Source organism: Dendrobates tinctorius, unplaced genomic scaffold, assembly GCF_039654945.1.
Source record: "Dendrobates tinctorius isolate UK_male_01 unplaced genomic scaffold, ASM3965494v1 ptg000036l, whole genome shotgun sequence".
In the NCBI taxonomy this organism is placed as follows: domain Eukaryota; kingdom Metazoa; phylum Chordata; class Amphibia; order Anura; family Dendrobatidae; genus Dendrobates; species Dendrobates tinctorius.
Genome location: NW_027361704.1, coordinates 16,070,644 through 16,087,321, shown reverse-complemented (window position 1 = coordinate 16,087,321; position 16,678 = coordinate 16,070,644). Strand labels below are relative to the sequence as shown.

The window sequence follows — 16,678 nt, the reverse complement described above, 5'->3', positions numbered from 1 at the left end:
AGGTGGCGGAGGATGCTTAGTACCTGATTGCGTCTTCTCTCACCCCAAAATCCATTAGGACTTTGCATGAATGGAGGGGGCACAGGACAGGAACTAAGGCTATGTTCACACATTCCGGATTGGCAGGAGAAAATTCTGCTGCATATCTTAATGTACTGGCAGGAAGGACGCTGCATAAAACACATTTATTTTTTGGCATCTTTTTGTCATGCTTTTGTTATATATTTTCCCCCATTAGTACAGGTGAAATACACTGCAAGAATTGACATTATACAGATTTGAATTTGCTGCAAATCTTCAAGAAAAAAATAAGCAATGGGTGCATTAGACTTTAGGGATCAAAGAATCATAGAATAGTAGAGTTGGAAGGGACCTCCTGGGTCATCTGGTCCAACCCCCTGCTCAAAGCAGGATTCACTAATTCATCCCAGACATATGACTGTCCAGCCTCTGTTTGAAGACTTCTATTGAAGGAGAACTCACCACCTCTCGTGGCAGCCTGTTCCACTCATTGATCACTAACTGTCAAAAAGTTTTTTCTAATATCTAATCTGTGTCTCCTCACATTCAATTTCGTCCCATTGCTTCTAGTCTTTCCTTGTGCAAATGAGAATAAAGATGATCCTTCTACAATGTGACGGCCCTTGAGATATTTGTAGACAGCTATTAAGTCTCCTCTCAGTCTTCTCTTTTGCAAGCTAAACATTCCCAAATCCTGCAACCGTTCCTCATAGGACATGGTTTGCAGACCGGTCACCATTCTGGTCACTCTTCTCTGAACTTGCTCCAGTTTGTTGATGTCTTTTTTAAAATGTGTTGCCCAAAACTGGACACAGTATTCCAGATGAGGTCGGACCAAAAAGGAGTAGAGGGTAATAATGACTTCACGTGATCTAGACTGTGTGCTTCTGCTAATACATCCTAGAATTGTATTTGCCTTTTTTGCTGCTGCATCACACTGTTGACTCATATTCAGTCTGTGATCAATTAGTATACTCAAGTCTTTTCACATGTGCTGTTGCTTAGACCTATTCCTCCCATTCTGTATATGCTTTTTTCATTGTTATTGCCCAGATGTAATACTTTGCATTTTTCCCTGTTAAAAACAATTCTGTTAGTTGCTGCCCACTTCTCCAGTTTATCTATATCTTTTTTAATCCTCTCTCTCTTCTCTAGTATTAGCTATCCTTCCTAGCTTTGTATCATCAGCAAATTTAATCAGCTTACCCTCAATTCCTTCATCTAAATCGTTGATAAAGATGTTGAACAATACAGGGCCCAGGACAGAGCCCTGTGGTACCCCACTTGAGATATTCTTCCAACTGGATGTGCAACCATTTACGACCACTTTTTGGGTCCGATCACTAAGTCAGTTATGAATCCACCTAACAGTTGGTGGATTCATAACTAAGTAAGTGGATTCATAACTAAGTATGGAATGGACATACCTAAGTATGTCCATTCCATACTTAGTCATTTTTTCAATAAGGATTGTGTGAGATACTTTGTCAAATGCTTTGCTGAAGTCAAGATATACTATATCTACAGCATTTCCCTCATCCACCCAGTCAGTGATTCTGGTATAGAAGGAAATTAAGTTAGTCTGACATGACTTATTAGTTACAAACCCATGCTGACTTTGTTTAATCACTTAATTCTTATCCAGGTACTTACATACATGTTGTTTAATAATTTGTTCAAAGATCTTTCCTGGTATAGAAGTCTGTTATGATTAGGTAACTGAGGAGGATAGCAGGGGAATAGACTAGGCAACCAGATAACCAGAGAGGTTGGTAACTTAGCAGATTGCAGACCCCTACACTGACAACACAACTAGAATTATCCGTGGGACGTCCCGACGATGCCCTAGATGCCTCGGCACAGCCAAAGAATTAACTAAGCCTAAAGAGAGAAAAGGGAAAACTAAACTGCCCCAGAGTAGAACCCCAAAGGAATAGATAGCCCCCAACATATATTGCCGGTGAGACAAGATGAGGCACAAAACACAGGCAGAAAATAGAGTAAGCAAATGATGGGGCCCAAACTGTCTAGATAGAACAGGACAGGAAAGGATACTCTCTGCAATCACGCAAAAAACCCTAAGAAAAAATCCAACACGTCTGATATGCAAAAATACTGAGGCCACACGACCTCTCCCCCACTAAATCAGAACTCTGGTGTGAACTGGACCCAAAACAAAAGATACTCATATAACAGGGGATTAGAAATACTGAAAAGACTGACATGAGCTGTGGCATATGGAACAGAGTCCAGCACAGGTCCCATCAGGGAACAAGGCTGAACTCACACCAGCAAAGCAGAAATCAGAGGAAAGCAAAAAATAGATCAAATGCAAAAAGATTCAAGCAGACAAATAACTTATCTGAAAGATGCAGGACAAAGCAGGTGGCAAGTAGACTTCCAAAATGCTCAGGAAGAAAACCAAATCACCGGCAAGAACTGAGGGAAGGTTGCTCACTGAAATCTCTCCAGTCAGTATCACCTGACCTCCAAACATCCTCCTCAGGTGATTGACTTCTGTCAGCCAGACCAGCTCCATTACCAGCAACAACCACCAGAGGGGGCCCAAACTCAGAAGCCAGGTCAAAAGTGTTCACAACAGAAGTCAGACTCACCGGCCTATAGTTCCCTGGGTCTGCCATCTTCCCCTTTTTGAAGATAGGAACAAAATTTGCTCTTCTCCAGTCTTCTGGGACTTCTCCTGTTCTCCAGGAATTTTCAAAGATTATGGAGAGTGGTTCAAAAATTTATTCTGCTATCTCCTTCAGTACTCTGGGGTGTAATTCATCTGGACCTGGAGACTTGAATTCATTTAGGTTAGCTAAGTGTTTCCTCACTATCTAGATATCCTGGATTCTTCTATTCCCTTAATAGAACATTGAAGATCAGTTGAGGTTACATTTTCTTTCTGAGAGAAAATAAATGCAAAATAGGAATTTAAAAGTTCGGCCTTTTCAACATCCTGTCTTACCATTTCATCATTTTCATCTTGTAAAAATCCTATAGCATCTTTGACTTTTCTTTTACGTTTGACATATCCCCAAAATCATTTTTTATTGCTTTTAACAACTCTTGCAAGCCTTAATTCATTGGCAGCTTTAGATAATCCGATTCTTTTCCTGCAGGTTCTGCAGACAGCATTATATTCTTCTTTAGATATGCCTCCCTTTTTCCATTTGATAAATATTTTTTTCTTCCTTTTTAGCATGTGCTTAAGTTCTGTGTTCATCCATCCTGGTTTTCTTAAATGCTTCCTATGCTTCCCTCTTTTCGGAATTGTTAACGATTGTGCTTTGAGAATTTTTCAAGATTTCCCATTCTTCTGTACATTGTTGTCCTTAAGGATATCCAGCCATTGGATCCCTCCAATTCTTTTTCTGAGTCTCTTAAAATCTGCTTTTCTGAAATCTAACATTGACGTCTGAGTCTTCAAAGGTCTTCCTCCTCTAGTTATCCAAAATTCTAAAATAGCATGGTTGCTACCTCCTAGAGTCCCAGCCATTCTTACCTCCTCAACCTTTTCCTCCCTGTTTATAAGGATTAGATCCAAGGTAGCAGATTTCTTTGTTTTCCCCCTACCTTTTGGAAGATAAATTTGTCATCAAGAGAGGATAAGAATTTCCCTGATCTGTTAATTTTGCCTGAGAGAGATTCCCAACAAATATCTGGATAGTTGAAATCTCCCATGACCACTATGTCCATCCATATCTTCAGCTTGCAAAGGTGGCCTGTAGTAAATGCCTACAATGGTTTCATTTCCATTGTTCTGTCCTTGTATTCTTACCCACACAGTTTCCACAGAACTCCCAGTCTCTGAAGCTTCAATCTCTGTGCAGATATACGCGTTTCTAATATACAATGTGACACCTCCTCCTCGTTTATCAAGTCTGTTTCTTGAAAATAAGTTGTATCCTTCTAGCCTTGTATTCCAATCATGTGAATCGTCCCACTAAGTTTCAGCGATTCCAATGACATTATATTTCTTTTCCTGCGTTAGTAGTTCCAATTCTCATTGTTTGTTGCCCATGCTTTGTGCATTTGTATGGAAACATTTTTGTTTGTGATTGGTTTCTCTTGGTCAATAATAGTAACTACACTTACCCTATCATATGAACACAACAGAATACCAATGTACAATATATACAGTTAGTAACATGGTAATACACTTGACTGTGTAGCAGTACCAGTAAAGCAACTAAGGCAATACACCTAATGGTGTAGCAATACCAATACATATTTTACAAACGTATTTTCCATCCCCTTACATTATGTGTTAAAAAAGTTCTATGAAAGATATTGTCGAAATTTTGTAAATTGTTAGTGTTCCGTGAGATATTGATTAAAATCTTATGTTTCAAAGGGGGTGTACTCATTTATGCTGAGCACTGTATATGTATTATTTGAAGAAAGCATGGTGGGCTCAGCACACAGGACGGGAACTAATCACTATTGAACTCTGACCATTTGCTATGCCTTTTGCTGTGTAAGGGTTCACAGGAACTATCCCAAAGTGGATTGAAGAAATGGAAATTAATGTATTTTTTTTTCACAAATACGTTGCTTTAGCTATACATTTTTCATTTTCACAAGAGGTAACAGAAACAAAGGACTCAGCAATTTGTTACAAAATTTCCTATGTTTGGTCAGAAATTTCTGTTTGGGCACATGGCTGGGTGTCTGAACAATCGGGAACCGGTCCTGCTGTATTCCATCCACACTGAGGTCTTCTGACACAAGTTAAAGTTTAATACTTGGTTAAGGGAGTCCCTACTGGGGTACACCTTGTCATGGTGGGATGGCTGTTACACTTTTTTTTATCAAAAAACAGTGCTTAAAAAGTACTCTATGTTATTTAGATGTATGATTACGATTTACTTACTTTCAGCAGGTTATGTGCTCATTCTGTGTCTATCGTAGGCATAATCTGTTAAATGACCACAATGTGAACATGTTTTTATGCATTGCATACATACCAAGTTATACTCCGGCTCAGTTTCTTTGTTTTGCTCAAATTTCTTGCACCTTGGACAAAGTGGGGTGTGACTTTGCTTTTACTGAGCTAGGCATTTTATTTATATGGCTTCAAAATGGCTGGATGCCTGAACAGTCAGGACCCATCTACACTGAGGTCATCTGATATGAGTTGAGGTTTTAATACTAGAGGAAAGGACCATTCCAATTGGTGTACACTGTGTCTCTCTGGGATGGCTTTTACGTTTTTATTTTTCTAATCAAAAACTGTGCTTACCAAGTACCCTTTGTGATTTACATTTACTATTACTATTTACTTACAGCAGGGTATGTGCTCATTTTGTCTACATCTTAGTTTTTTGGGGGGGCAGGGCTCAGAAGAAAATAAGCGCTATTTAGTTCAAGAAAGCAAAATTTTGTAGTATAGATTGTGGATACCATTTCACATTTGCACAACCTCTGAAGTGCAACAAAACAATGGAATCATCGAATGTTAGGGTACCGTTACACTTAGCGATGCACCAGCGATCCCGACAACGATATGGATCACTGCTGCATCGCTAAGTGGTCGCTAGTGAGCTGCCACATAGGCAGATCTCACCAGCGACAAGCAGAGGTGAGGGGTCGCTACTTACCTGTCAGACACAGCGATCCTGATGTCCTCCCGCCCGCCTTCACGCGTCACTCGTCGGCGCCACAGGAAGCCCCAGCAGGAAGCGCCCAACGAGAAATGATCCAGGACCTTCTCGCACAATCAGCGATGAACAGCGGGGGAGCCGGTCGGAGGTAAGTATCACATGTAGCGATATCGCTAGCAATATCGCTGCTACGTCACAAAATCGGTGACTTTACAGCGATATTGCTAGCGATATCACTATGTGCAATGGGGGCTTTACAGTTTGAAGAGACCTCCAAGGTCATCGTGTCCAACCTTCTGCTTGATGAACAATTCACAAAGACCCCCACATAACTGACATTTTAGAAACTACACCCCTCACAAAATCATCTAAGGGTACAATGAGCATTCTGAACCAATAGATGTTTTACAGATGCTTTCTATAACATTGTGATATGAAAATAAAAATTGTTTCCACTAAAATATTGTTTTAGCCCTAAATTTTCATTTTTACAAAAAGTAACAGGAGAAAATGGTCCAGATTCATTGTTACACAAGTACATAGGAATGTGGTAGTACTTTATACGTGGGTGGAAACTGCTGCTTGGATACATGGCAGAGCTCAGAAGAGAACGAACTTGATTTCACTTTTGAAACAAGAATTTTCCTGGAATAGTTTGAGCGCCATTTGCATAGCTCAAAAGAACAGTAGAAAATCCTTCAGGAAATTTATCTACCAGTGTAGTGATTACTTTGAAATCACACGTGTTTTCCAGTAAATAAGAAAGCTATTGATACAGAGTTAAAATTGGAAATATGTAATTTTAGTGCCCAAAATAGGAAGCCATAAATTAAATGGGTTCATCCCGTTACAGAAATGATATGCATGGGCACACTGCATTTATTAGAACGGGTGGAGGTCGTTTGTCTTTAGGAGTTTGGATTTTACTACATTTTTGGTGGGGTGGGGTGGGGTGGTTGTGAGGTGTTGAGGCTTGCTTCTTGTAGGATGACTTTACATTTTTATTACTATGTTGGGCCACATAACAAATTTTGATTGCTTTTGAGGTTATGTTCACATTCAGTATATCCTCAGCTCGTCTATCGGGATTTCTATATTTGAAAACTGGATTCAAACATTCACTGTAATGAAGAAGAGTTACTTTGGACTCCAATAGGCCTCTGTATCAGCATAATTAGTTTTTGCTTGTCCATGATCTGAGGGCTTTTTTCAATTAAAAAGTTTTTGCCAAAAATGCAGTATTGGAGAGCAATTTTGCAGAATGACTGAAAATTTGTGCTGTTACCAATATGGGTACATTCTAATTGGTTTTTGGGAAGTAGCATAAACAAATAACAGCAATTTAGGATTTGTTTTTAGTGTTTTATCTTTCACACCATTCACCATGGGATAACAGCGATAAAACAACTATTCTTATGGTCTGTATGATTCTAGCAATGCTAGATTTATTGTTTTGCTATGCTTTGCTACTGTTGCACACTGAAAACATGCTAATTTGTTTTTTTTTTCATTATCCTATTATGAAAGCTGTGAAGATGGCTTTAAGGTGCAATGATACACTGCGCTGCTGTAGGTATAATTCAAGGAAATTTATTGGTGCCTACGCGTTTCCTGAGCTGTCCCAGCTCACTTCATCAGCTGGGACAGCTCAGGATGATGCCCTGATGAAGTGAGCTGGGACAGCTCAGGAAACGCGTAGGCACCAATAAATTTCCTTGAATTATACCTACAGCAGCGCAGTGTATCATTGCACCTTAAAGCCATCTTCACTTACAAGTCCTTGGACCCAGTGCAGACTGCAGCAGCTGTTTCATGCGTTTGTAGGTGTTGTGACCGGAGTTTCACAACCCTATCAGGTGAGTCTCTCCTTGCCTCACCATTACAATTGTGTTTTAAAGGTTTCACACAGTGGATGCGCCCTGTTTTGTTTCTATTATGAAAGCTGTGACATTGTTTTAGAATTCTACCGACAGAGCTGTATATAAGGGCTTGTTTCTGGGGTTTGTTGCTTTTACAGATACCACTTTTTTATGCAACTTTCTCTTCTCTTTTTATTCCATTTTTTTTGTGTGTGGTTCTAAGGAACAAAGCATTTGTGGTGTGGCTTTTATCTTTTTTTATACTGCTCACTATATGAGTTAAATAGTGTGATAATTTTGTAACTTGGGTCATTCTGGACACAGTGAGCAATTGTGTGTTCTTTTATCGTTTTACACAGCAAAGTGCCTTTTTATTAGCAAAACATTTTTTCTTACTTTACTTAGTCCAAGTAAGTGAATTAAACACTAAATAGTATGACTGTTGGTCTAATACACTGAAATACTTCTGTATTTCAGTGCATTAGACGTGTCCAGTTTATAATGACAGCTGGCCGTTGAAGCCTGCACATAGCAGGAGCCAACATAGCCAGCAGACCCAGAGGTCATTGTTTGACCTCCAGATCTAGGGCAACTATTTGCAGCTAATGACTGGGTTGCAGTAGGGCCAAAGGGGTTAAATAGGGGACCTGGAAGCGACTTCCAGTCCATACGGATGATGCTGATACTCACAGGGTCGGAACAGTGTAGATACCAGGCGAAAACAGCAATCGCTAAATATATGAACAGACGCACTGTGTCTACTATATCTACTACAAAGGGAGTAATGGACAAATATTTTGGTGGGAGTTTTTCTTAAATTTCAAAATAGCTTTTAACAGCAATCAATTTTATGTAGAGAGCATCTGAATTAATCAAAATGAACGAGTAAAATGCACAGAAGATACTTACTTTACTGTGGCTCAACATTATTATCCTCACCAGAACGACATTAATATGTGCACCTAGTGACTCATCATGGTAGATTTCATTGACCTAAAAAAATATATATAGATAAAATGTAAATTGGCAATATATTCAAGACTTGAGTGTATAATATCAAAAATTATGCGTCCGATTGACTATTGCATTTGCGCCTTTTTTTTGTCTAGGTTTTCCGGTTGTAAGACTTTTACCTGGTGCTTAATTTGAAGCCTATTTTCTACTTGCTCATCTGCATTCTTTCTCTGTTTGCTATTGTGTGCAAGTTTTTTGTAGCCAAGATGAATGCACCTAATTAATTATTTAAAACACAAGAAAGGTATAAAAAAAAAGGCTGGCACTGCTAACACAACCACAATTTCTAGAATCAAAGTTGGTGGAATCAAGGCAATCAATATTCAGGATAAGCCAGATCGTGCAGTGCTCTGCTTGAAAAGATTTAGTCCATGATATTCGAAGTAGGTAGAAAAACTGGAAAAAAAGGCACCCGCAACTGGCACATGTGTAAAATGGCAACTTTATTTGGTCATGAAGAGCAGAGACAAACAAGCAACAGTTGTTTCACATGACTACATGCTTTTTCCAGCTTTCAGATGAAGTAAGTCCTCACGCAAAACAGCTGTTCTTCATTTGCCCATCTGTTCATTTCTCTGCTCCTCATGTGATGACCGAATAAAGTTGCTGTTTTACACACATGCCAGTGGTGAATGGTTATTTTTTTAAGCTTTTCTACCTACATCTAATTAATAATTTGCAACTTTTTAAAGAAGTTTCAAAAAAGTTTTGTGCAAATGTATACCAGTTGCTCGTTTCTTTATTCATATGAAATTTTGTGCAAATTTTAGCATTGCTTTCCACATTTATGGATTATGCGACTTTTTTGCTCTAAAATGGTGAAAAGACAACAATAAAAATCATTTTTTATTTTGTGCAAAATACAATAACTAGCATTCACCAATTTGAGGAATTTGGTGCAAGACAAGAAAAGATTAGTAACTTAAAAAAAATTCTAATGAATCGGGCTCTTGGTCTGTTAACTGTGATTTTTTTTTTTTCTGAAACCATCTACAGTTTTCAGACTTGAGATGTAGGTGTCCTTACCATGAATTTAGTATAGTGGCATAGTTATGATTTTGTGCTGCTTTTACAGCACCACCACAATCTGCAGCACAGTACAGAGATTGTCACCCAAAAAAACATGCTGTAACCACAATGTGTCGATGCAGCCTTACTGTTCAATTTTAGAGTTTAGCGTGGCAAGACGATTACTGTTCTGTCAGAGCGGTGTACAGAATAATAGTCATTTTTTTCTCTTCACCACGACAGCACCCACTGAGAGAGGGAATCCGCCCCTAGGAACAGGAAACCTACAGAGATAAAAGGGGCGGTCCCCCTCGCACCCTTAATTGGTTTTCTGTTCCTAAGGGAACCTGTAGAGAAAAAGGTGGAGGATACCTAAAAGGTGAAGAGGATACCTGGGCTATGATGCCACCTGTGCAGTCTCTGCAGGAATGGCAGGGGCTCCAGTGCTGGAGGCAGCATCGGGGGAGGCCTGTTAGTTAGCTCCCCCTCGTATGGTAAGGACAGTGTGAGGCCAGTGTCCGGGTATGGCCACCCTGGCTCACGTGGGGAGCGTAGTGCAGCTGGATGCGCTGTCACTTGTCTGGGAGGTGCAGGGTGCGGGCATCAGCCGCCCTGCTTCCCCTGTAGGCCTTGTATGGTGGCGCGCAGCCGGTGGGAAGGAAAGCCAGTGTGCGCATGCGCAGGAGGCCTAAGGAGCGCTCTCGCCCGGAGGTGCTAGGTTTTACTTCCAGGGTTGCCGGGGCGGGGGTGTCAGCGCAGTAATAGCAGCTAAGGAGCCGTGCATGTGCCGAAGAGGGAGGACGCCGGACCCGGAAGTGATGGCAACACTTCCGTGTGAGAGGAAGAAAAAAAAAAAAAAAACGCTGCATAAAAGCACCAGATGGAGGCTCACCGGTGTGCAATGATGTCGAACCAAATGACCCCACAGTGCACCCACATGAAGAGGTGGAGGTGCTACCGCACAGCAGCAAAAGGAGTGGCAGTGGACGTTCCAGGCAAAGTGATTCCATGGATAGAAGAGAAAGGAAAGTGAGTCAGACTACATCTCTGGCTGTGCTTCCGCCTCCGCAACCGGAACCATGTTGACAAGCTTCACTGGCTGCGAGGATCTCATGTAAGAGTTCTATTGGACAACGCCACCTCCGTCGCATATTTAAATAATCAAGCAGACACCGGCACGGGGAGGAGTGGTGCACATGCCGGAGATCTAAGCTTACCCTGCTCCCTGGAGGTTAAGCTCATCATAGCTGGACCCTCAGCGTGCAGCTGGTGGCTACAGCATCCGGCAGGTGTCCATGAAGCAGCATGCAGGAGTTCACTCACTCTCCCTACTGCTCTTCGAGGCTCCTCAGGCTGAACCAGCCCCAGCTGTATGTGGTGGGTAGCACAGGGCGTGCGGACGGCGGGGAGGCAGTGCAGCATTCTCTGTGATCCAGCAGCACGCCGGTAGTAGTCCTCAGGGCACAGGCGCAGACTCATGTGCTGAGGTGTGCTTTTACAAGATACGCAGCTAGGCCTTGGGCCTCTAGGCTATAGTAAGGCCATAAGTCCAGGCTACATGTTTTTATTTGACTTCAGTTAAGGCCCCGTCACACACAGCGAGATCGCCAGTGAGATCCAACGCTGGTTTCCAAGGTAAACAGTGGGTAACCAAGAGCCGATCGGCTCTTAGATACCCGCTGTTTACATTGGAAACCAGCTTGCTCGCTGGTCCGGATCGTTGGTGGGATCGCAGGGACATAACCAGCTTGCTCGCTGGTCTGGATCGTTGGTGGGATCGCTGGGACATTGATGCGTGTAACGGGGCCTTTAGTTACATTTCTGCACAGAGCCTTATGAGATGGCTTCAGAGTGACTTTGTGAAGAATGTGTTTCAATTTTATGGTTCAGTAAATAGGTGTTTACTTTTCTTTGCAACTTAACTACCCCACCCATAGAGGACACAGGGTGTTAATCCATCACATTGCCTCCATGAAGATTGCCCTCCAGCTGTGGCTCATTAATTGGCTCCTTTGGGTGGGATCAGTCTGACAACTGAGATGTGCTATTCAGAGTGGAGGTTTATCCGGAACTCTGAGAGATTGCTCTTTTGAATGTAACTGTGGGCTTGGTCTCTTGTTTGGCACCTTCAAGCATGGCCGCAAGTCTGTCTGTGCCTCATGGGGCCTATGTACATCATATGGTATCATAGTGCCTGTATGCATCATATTACATCATAGTGCCTTTATGCAGCATATGTTATCATAGTACTTCTGTGCATCATATTGCTTCATAATACTTCATATTGCTTCATAGTACTTCATAGTGCTTCATTTTGCATCATATTGCTTCATAGTGCTTCATAGTACTTCATATTGCATCATATTCTTGGAGAACAGGAGAAGTGCCAGAAGACTGGAGAAGAGCAAATGTTGTTCCTATCTTCAAAAAGGGGAAGAAGGTGGACCCAGGCAACTATAGGCCGGTGAGTCTGACTTCTATACCAGGAAAGATCTTTGAACAAATTATTAATCAACATGTATGTCAATACCTGGATAAGAATGAAGTGATTAAACGGAGTCAGCATGGGTTTCTAACTGGTAAGTCATGTCGGACTAACTTGATTTCCTTCTATGACGGTATCACTGATTGGGTGGATCAAGGAAATGCTGTAGATATAGTATATCTTGACTTCAGCAAAGCATTTGACAAAGTCTCTCATACAATCCTTATTGAAAAAATGACTAAGTATGGAATGGACAAGGCAACTGTTAGGTGGATTCATAACTGGCTTAGTGATCGGACCCAAAGAGTGGTCGTAAATGGCTGCACATCCAGTTGGAAGAATGTCTCAAGTGGGGTACCACAGGGCTCTGTCCTGGGCCCTGTATTGTTCAACATCTTTATCAACGATTTAGATGAAGGAATTGAGGGTAAACTGATTAAATTTGCTGATGACACAAAGCTAGGAGGGATAGCTAATACTAGAGAAGAGAGAGAGAGGATTCAAAAAGATTTAAATAAACTGGAGAAGTGGGCAGCAACTAACAGAATGGTTTTTAACAGGGAGAAATGCAAAGTACTACATCTGGGCAATAAAAATGAAAAAAGCATATATAGAATGGGAGGAATAGGGCTAAGTGACAGCACATGTGAAAAAGACTTGGGTATACTAATAGATCACAGACTGAATATGAGTCAACAGTGTGATGCAGCAGCAAAAAAGGCAAATGCAATTCTAGGATGTATTAACAGAAGCATACAGTCTAGATCACGTGAAGTCATTATTTCCCTCTACTCCTCTTTGGTCAGACCTCATCTGGAATATTGTGTCCAGTTTTGGGCACCACATTTTAAAAAAGACATCAACAAACTGGAGCAAGTTCAGAAAAGAGCGACCAGAATGGTGACCGGTCTGCAAACCCTGTCTTATGAGGAAAGGTTGCAGGATTTGGGAATGTTTAGTTTGCAAAAGAGAAGACTGAGAGGAGACTTAATAGCTGTCTACAAATATCTAAAGGGCTGTCACATTGTAGAAGGATCAACTTTATTCTCATTTGCACAAGGAAAGACTAGAAGCAATGGGATGAAACTGAATGGGAAGAGACACAGATTAGATATTAGAAAAAACTTTTTGACAGTTAGAGTGATCAATGAGTGGAACAGGCTGCCACGAGAAGTGGTGAGTTCTCCTTCAATGGAAGTCTTCAAACAGAGGCTGGACAGACATCTGACTGGGATGATTTAGCGAATCCTGCTTTGAGCAGGGGGTTGGACCAGATGGCCCAGGAGGTCCCTTCCAACTCTACGATTCTATGATTCTATGATTCTATGATTCTATATCAATCAATCAAATTTATTATCGCCAAGTACATATTACATATATAGAAGGAATTCTTTGTGGCAAAGAGGCAACATAATATATAACAACAGATACAACAAGTAACATCTAACAAGACAGATACAGTATATAGTCTACACATGACGATTTAATTGTTGAACAGAGAGTGGATAGAAGCTGTTCATATGGCGGTTGGTGCTGCATTTGGGGACTCTGAAGCGACGTCCTGAAGGGAGTAGTTGGAATGAGGAGTGTCCCGGGTGAGAGGGATCGGATGAAATTTTCAATGCGTGGGATCGAATACTCTTATCATAAAGATCCTGGATTTTAGGCAGGGGGGAACCTATAATTCTCTCTGCTGTTCTGAAAGTCCTTTGTAAGCGGAGTTTGTCATGCGCAGTGGCTCCCCCATACCAGACTATCAGAGAGGAACAAATCACAGATCTGATGACAGCATTAAAGAATAAGATCAGCAGATTCTTAGACAAACCATATCTTTTCAGCTGACGCAGGAAGAACATCCTCTGTTGTGCTTTTCTTATAACAGCATCCACGTTTTTCCCCCATTTAAGATCATGAGAGATGATAACACCAAGGAATTTGGTCTCTGTGACCTTAAGAACCACTTCATCATGGATGTAGATTGGAAGTATCTCATGTTGATCTTTCCTAAAATCCACAACCATCTCAGCAGTTTTTTTAGTGTTGAGTACAAGATTATTGGCTTTACACCAGTCACATATTCTTTTCACCTCACTCTGATACAAGTCTTCAGCATTTCCCCTGATGAGACCAATCAGTGTCATATCATCGGCAAATTTCAAGATTTTTACTGAGTCTGCTGAAGAGATGCAATCATTTGTATAGAGAGAAAACAGTAACGGGGACAAAACACACCCCTGAGGTGCCCCGATGTTTGTGACCAAGGTGTCCGAAGTGAATAGTCCAACTTTTACACTCTGTATCCTGGCTGTCAGGAAGTTATAAATCCACAAGCATAAGTTGAGAGGGACTCCAAAAGCTACCATTTTCTTATGAAGTAAATTCGGATCAATGGTATTGAACGCGGAGCTAAAGTCCATGAAAAGAATCCGGACATGCTCGACTCTCTTCAATCCCCGTGGCCTTTCCCTCTGGCGTATGCCTTTCCCCCAATGATAATCCTCCCATTGGTTATCAGAAGGAAAAGGGAGGAGAGGGCGAGAGTAATCCTGATCTCTCCATTTTGGCCCAAGAGGCCTTGGTTTTCATGGCTCAGAGCCGTGTCCTTGTCCGACCCCTGGATCCTCCCGTGGGATTGGGATCTGCTCTTTCAGGGACCCTTTCTTCATCCTCAGGTGAGGGGTTTACACCTGATGGTGTGGAACTTGAGAGGCAGCTTCTGAGACTAAGGGGATTCTCAGAGAATTTAATTAATAAGCTTCTACACAGTAGAAGCGAGGCCACGACCAAAATATACACCAAGATGTGGAAGAAATTTCTTAGCTTTTACACAGGGGCCAGCCTTCTTTAGTGAGGTACCTATCCCTGCTATCTTGGAATTCCTGCAGAGGGGTCAAGAATTGGGGTGGTCAGTAAATACCTTGAAGGTTCAGATACCGGGCCTAGGTGCCCTGTATAGCTACAATATCGCTGGGGACAGATGGGTAGATCGTTTTTTTTCAGCATGTCAGCGAGCAGGTCCAGTGTATATTGCTTGTGTACCGCCCTAGGACCTGAACCTAGTTCTCGATGCATTGCAGGGGCCCCGTTTGAACCCTTACACTTAGCTTCAATAAAGTGTGTGTCATTAAAGATGGCCTTGGTATCAGCAAGAAGAGTGACTGATATCCAAGCTCTGTCAGTGTATCCCCACTTCCTGTCAATATTGGAGGATAGGATAGTGTTAAAACCAGACCCTTCCTACCTCCCTAAAGTTGCTACAAAATTCCAAAGATCCCAGGAGATTTTTCTGCTCTCCTTTTAGGATAACCCTACAACACCTGAAGAGGAAAAATTTCACACCTTAGATGTGAGGAGAGCTGTGCTAAACAATATAGACAGGACTTGCTCCTGGAGGCAGAGCAGGGCTCAATTTGTGTCCTTTTAGGGCCACAGGAGTCACAAAGGGAACACTATCCCATTGGATCAGAGATGCAATGGGTCTGGCCTACTTGGCAAAGGTGAAAGCCCTCTGGATGGAATAAAAGCACATTCCGCACGGGCTATGGCATCCTCCTGAGCTGAAAAGGCGGACGTTCCTATTGACGTCATATGTAAGGCTGCAACTTGGTCCTCACCATCTACCTTCTACAGTCACCACAGGCTTGACTTGTCTTCTTCTTCTGAGTTAGTCTTCGGTAGATCAGTTCTAAGCACGGTGGCCCTCCCAGGTGATTGACTGAAAATCTCTCAGTGGGTGCTGTCATGGCGAAGAGAAAAAAACGAATTACTTACCGGTAATGCTCATTTATAGAGTCCATGACAACACCCACTCACTTCCCTCCCTTAGGGTATGGTTGCATGTGGTTCACTCCGAGTGGTGACGGGTTAACTTATATATGAAGAGATATATATATATATATATATATATATATATATAGGTTGAGATGTAAATATGTAAATACTGTAAATGGCTTGCGGAGCAATTAACTAAAGCTTGTATGGGGGTTCCTCTCATTCTCTGTAATCCAACTGAGGAAGCTAGGGGGACCGCTCCTTTTATCTCTGTAGGTTTCCTGTTCCTAGGGGTGGATCCCCTCTCTCAGTGGGTGCTGTCATGGACTCTATAAAAGAGCATTACCGGTAAGTGATCCATTTTTTTTAGCTCACATACTGCTTTGCGCATGCTCAGGTAGTGAACTGAAGAACTGCTTTTTGAGCAACTGCTTAGGGTGTCTATTTGAGTAATGATAATGTAGTGGGTGTTATACAAGTATTTCACGAGATTACAGGATCATCACAGATCACACCACACAGAGTTAGGACTCCCATTTTTTTTTGTCCTCCTCCAAATACACAATCGCTTAAGGAGAAAACAACTCAACAAAAACACCAGTATCATAATAAAAGAATAAATCATACATTAAATAGCAGGAAGGTGATACTGAAATAATGGACAAATAAATGGACTGATCGCAAAATACCAATAGATAACAAGAGTAAAACAGAAACGATCATATAGTCCATAGTTTTTTTACCCAAATTCATAGAAAATCATTTTATTAGTCATAGATAGATGAACAGGTGAAGACAAAAAAAACCACAATGTGACAATAGCACAAAAAACACGGGATGCCCCTGACGAAGGCTTTGCCGAAACGCGCGTCGGGGTGACACTCATGTACTGACAGCCTCTACTCCTTCCC

The 16,678-nt window shown here is 41.6% G+C and overlaps 1 protein-coding gene across 4 annotated transcripts in view; it reads right to left on the bottom strand.

Annotated features, from left to right (window-relative positions):
- Positions 1-16,678, bottom strand: part of LOC141087889 (A disintegrin and metalloproteinase with thrombospondin motifs 2-like) — an 851,362-nt gene that overhangs the window by 468,818 nt on the left and 365,866 nt on the right. For all 4 annotated transcript variants that reach the window (XM_073573740.1, XM_073573737.1, XM_073573739.1 and 1 more), the window contains one exon: positions 8,399-8,482. In XM_073573740.1, coding sequence (XP_073429841.1) covers positions 8,399-8,482 — 84 coding nt within the window. The remainder of the gene's footprint in view (positions 1-8,398; positions 8,483-16,678) is intronic.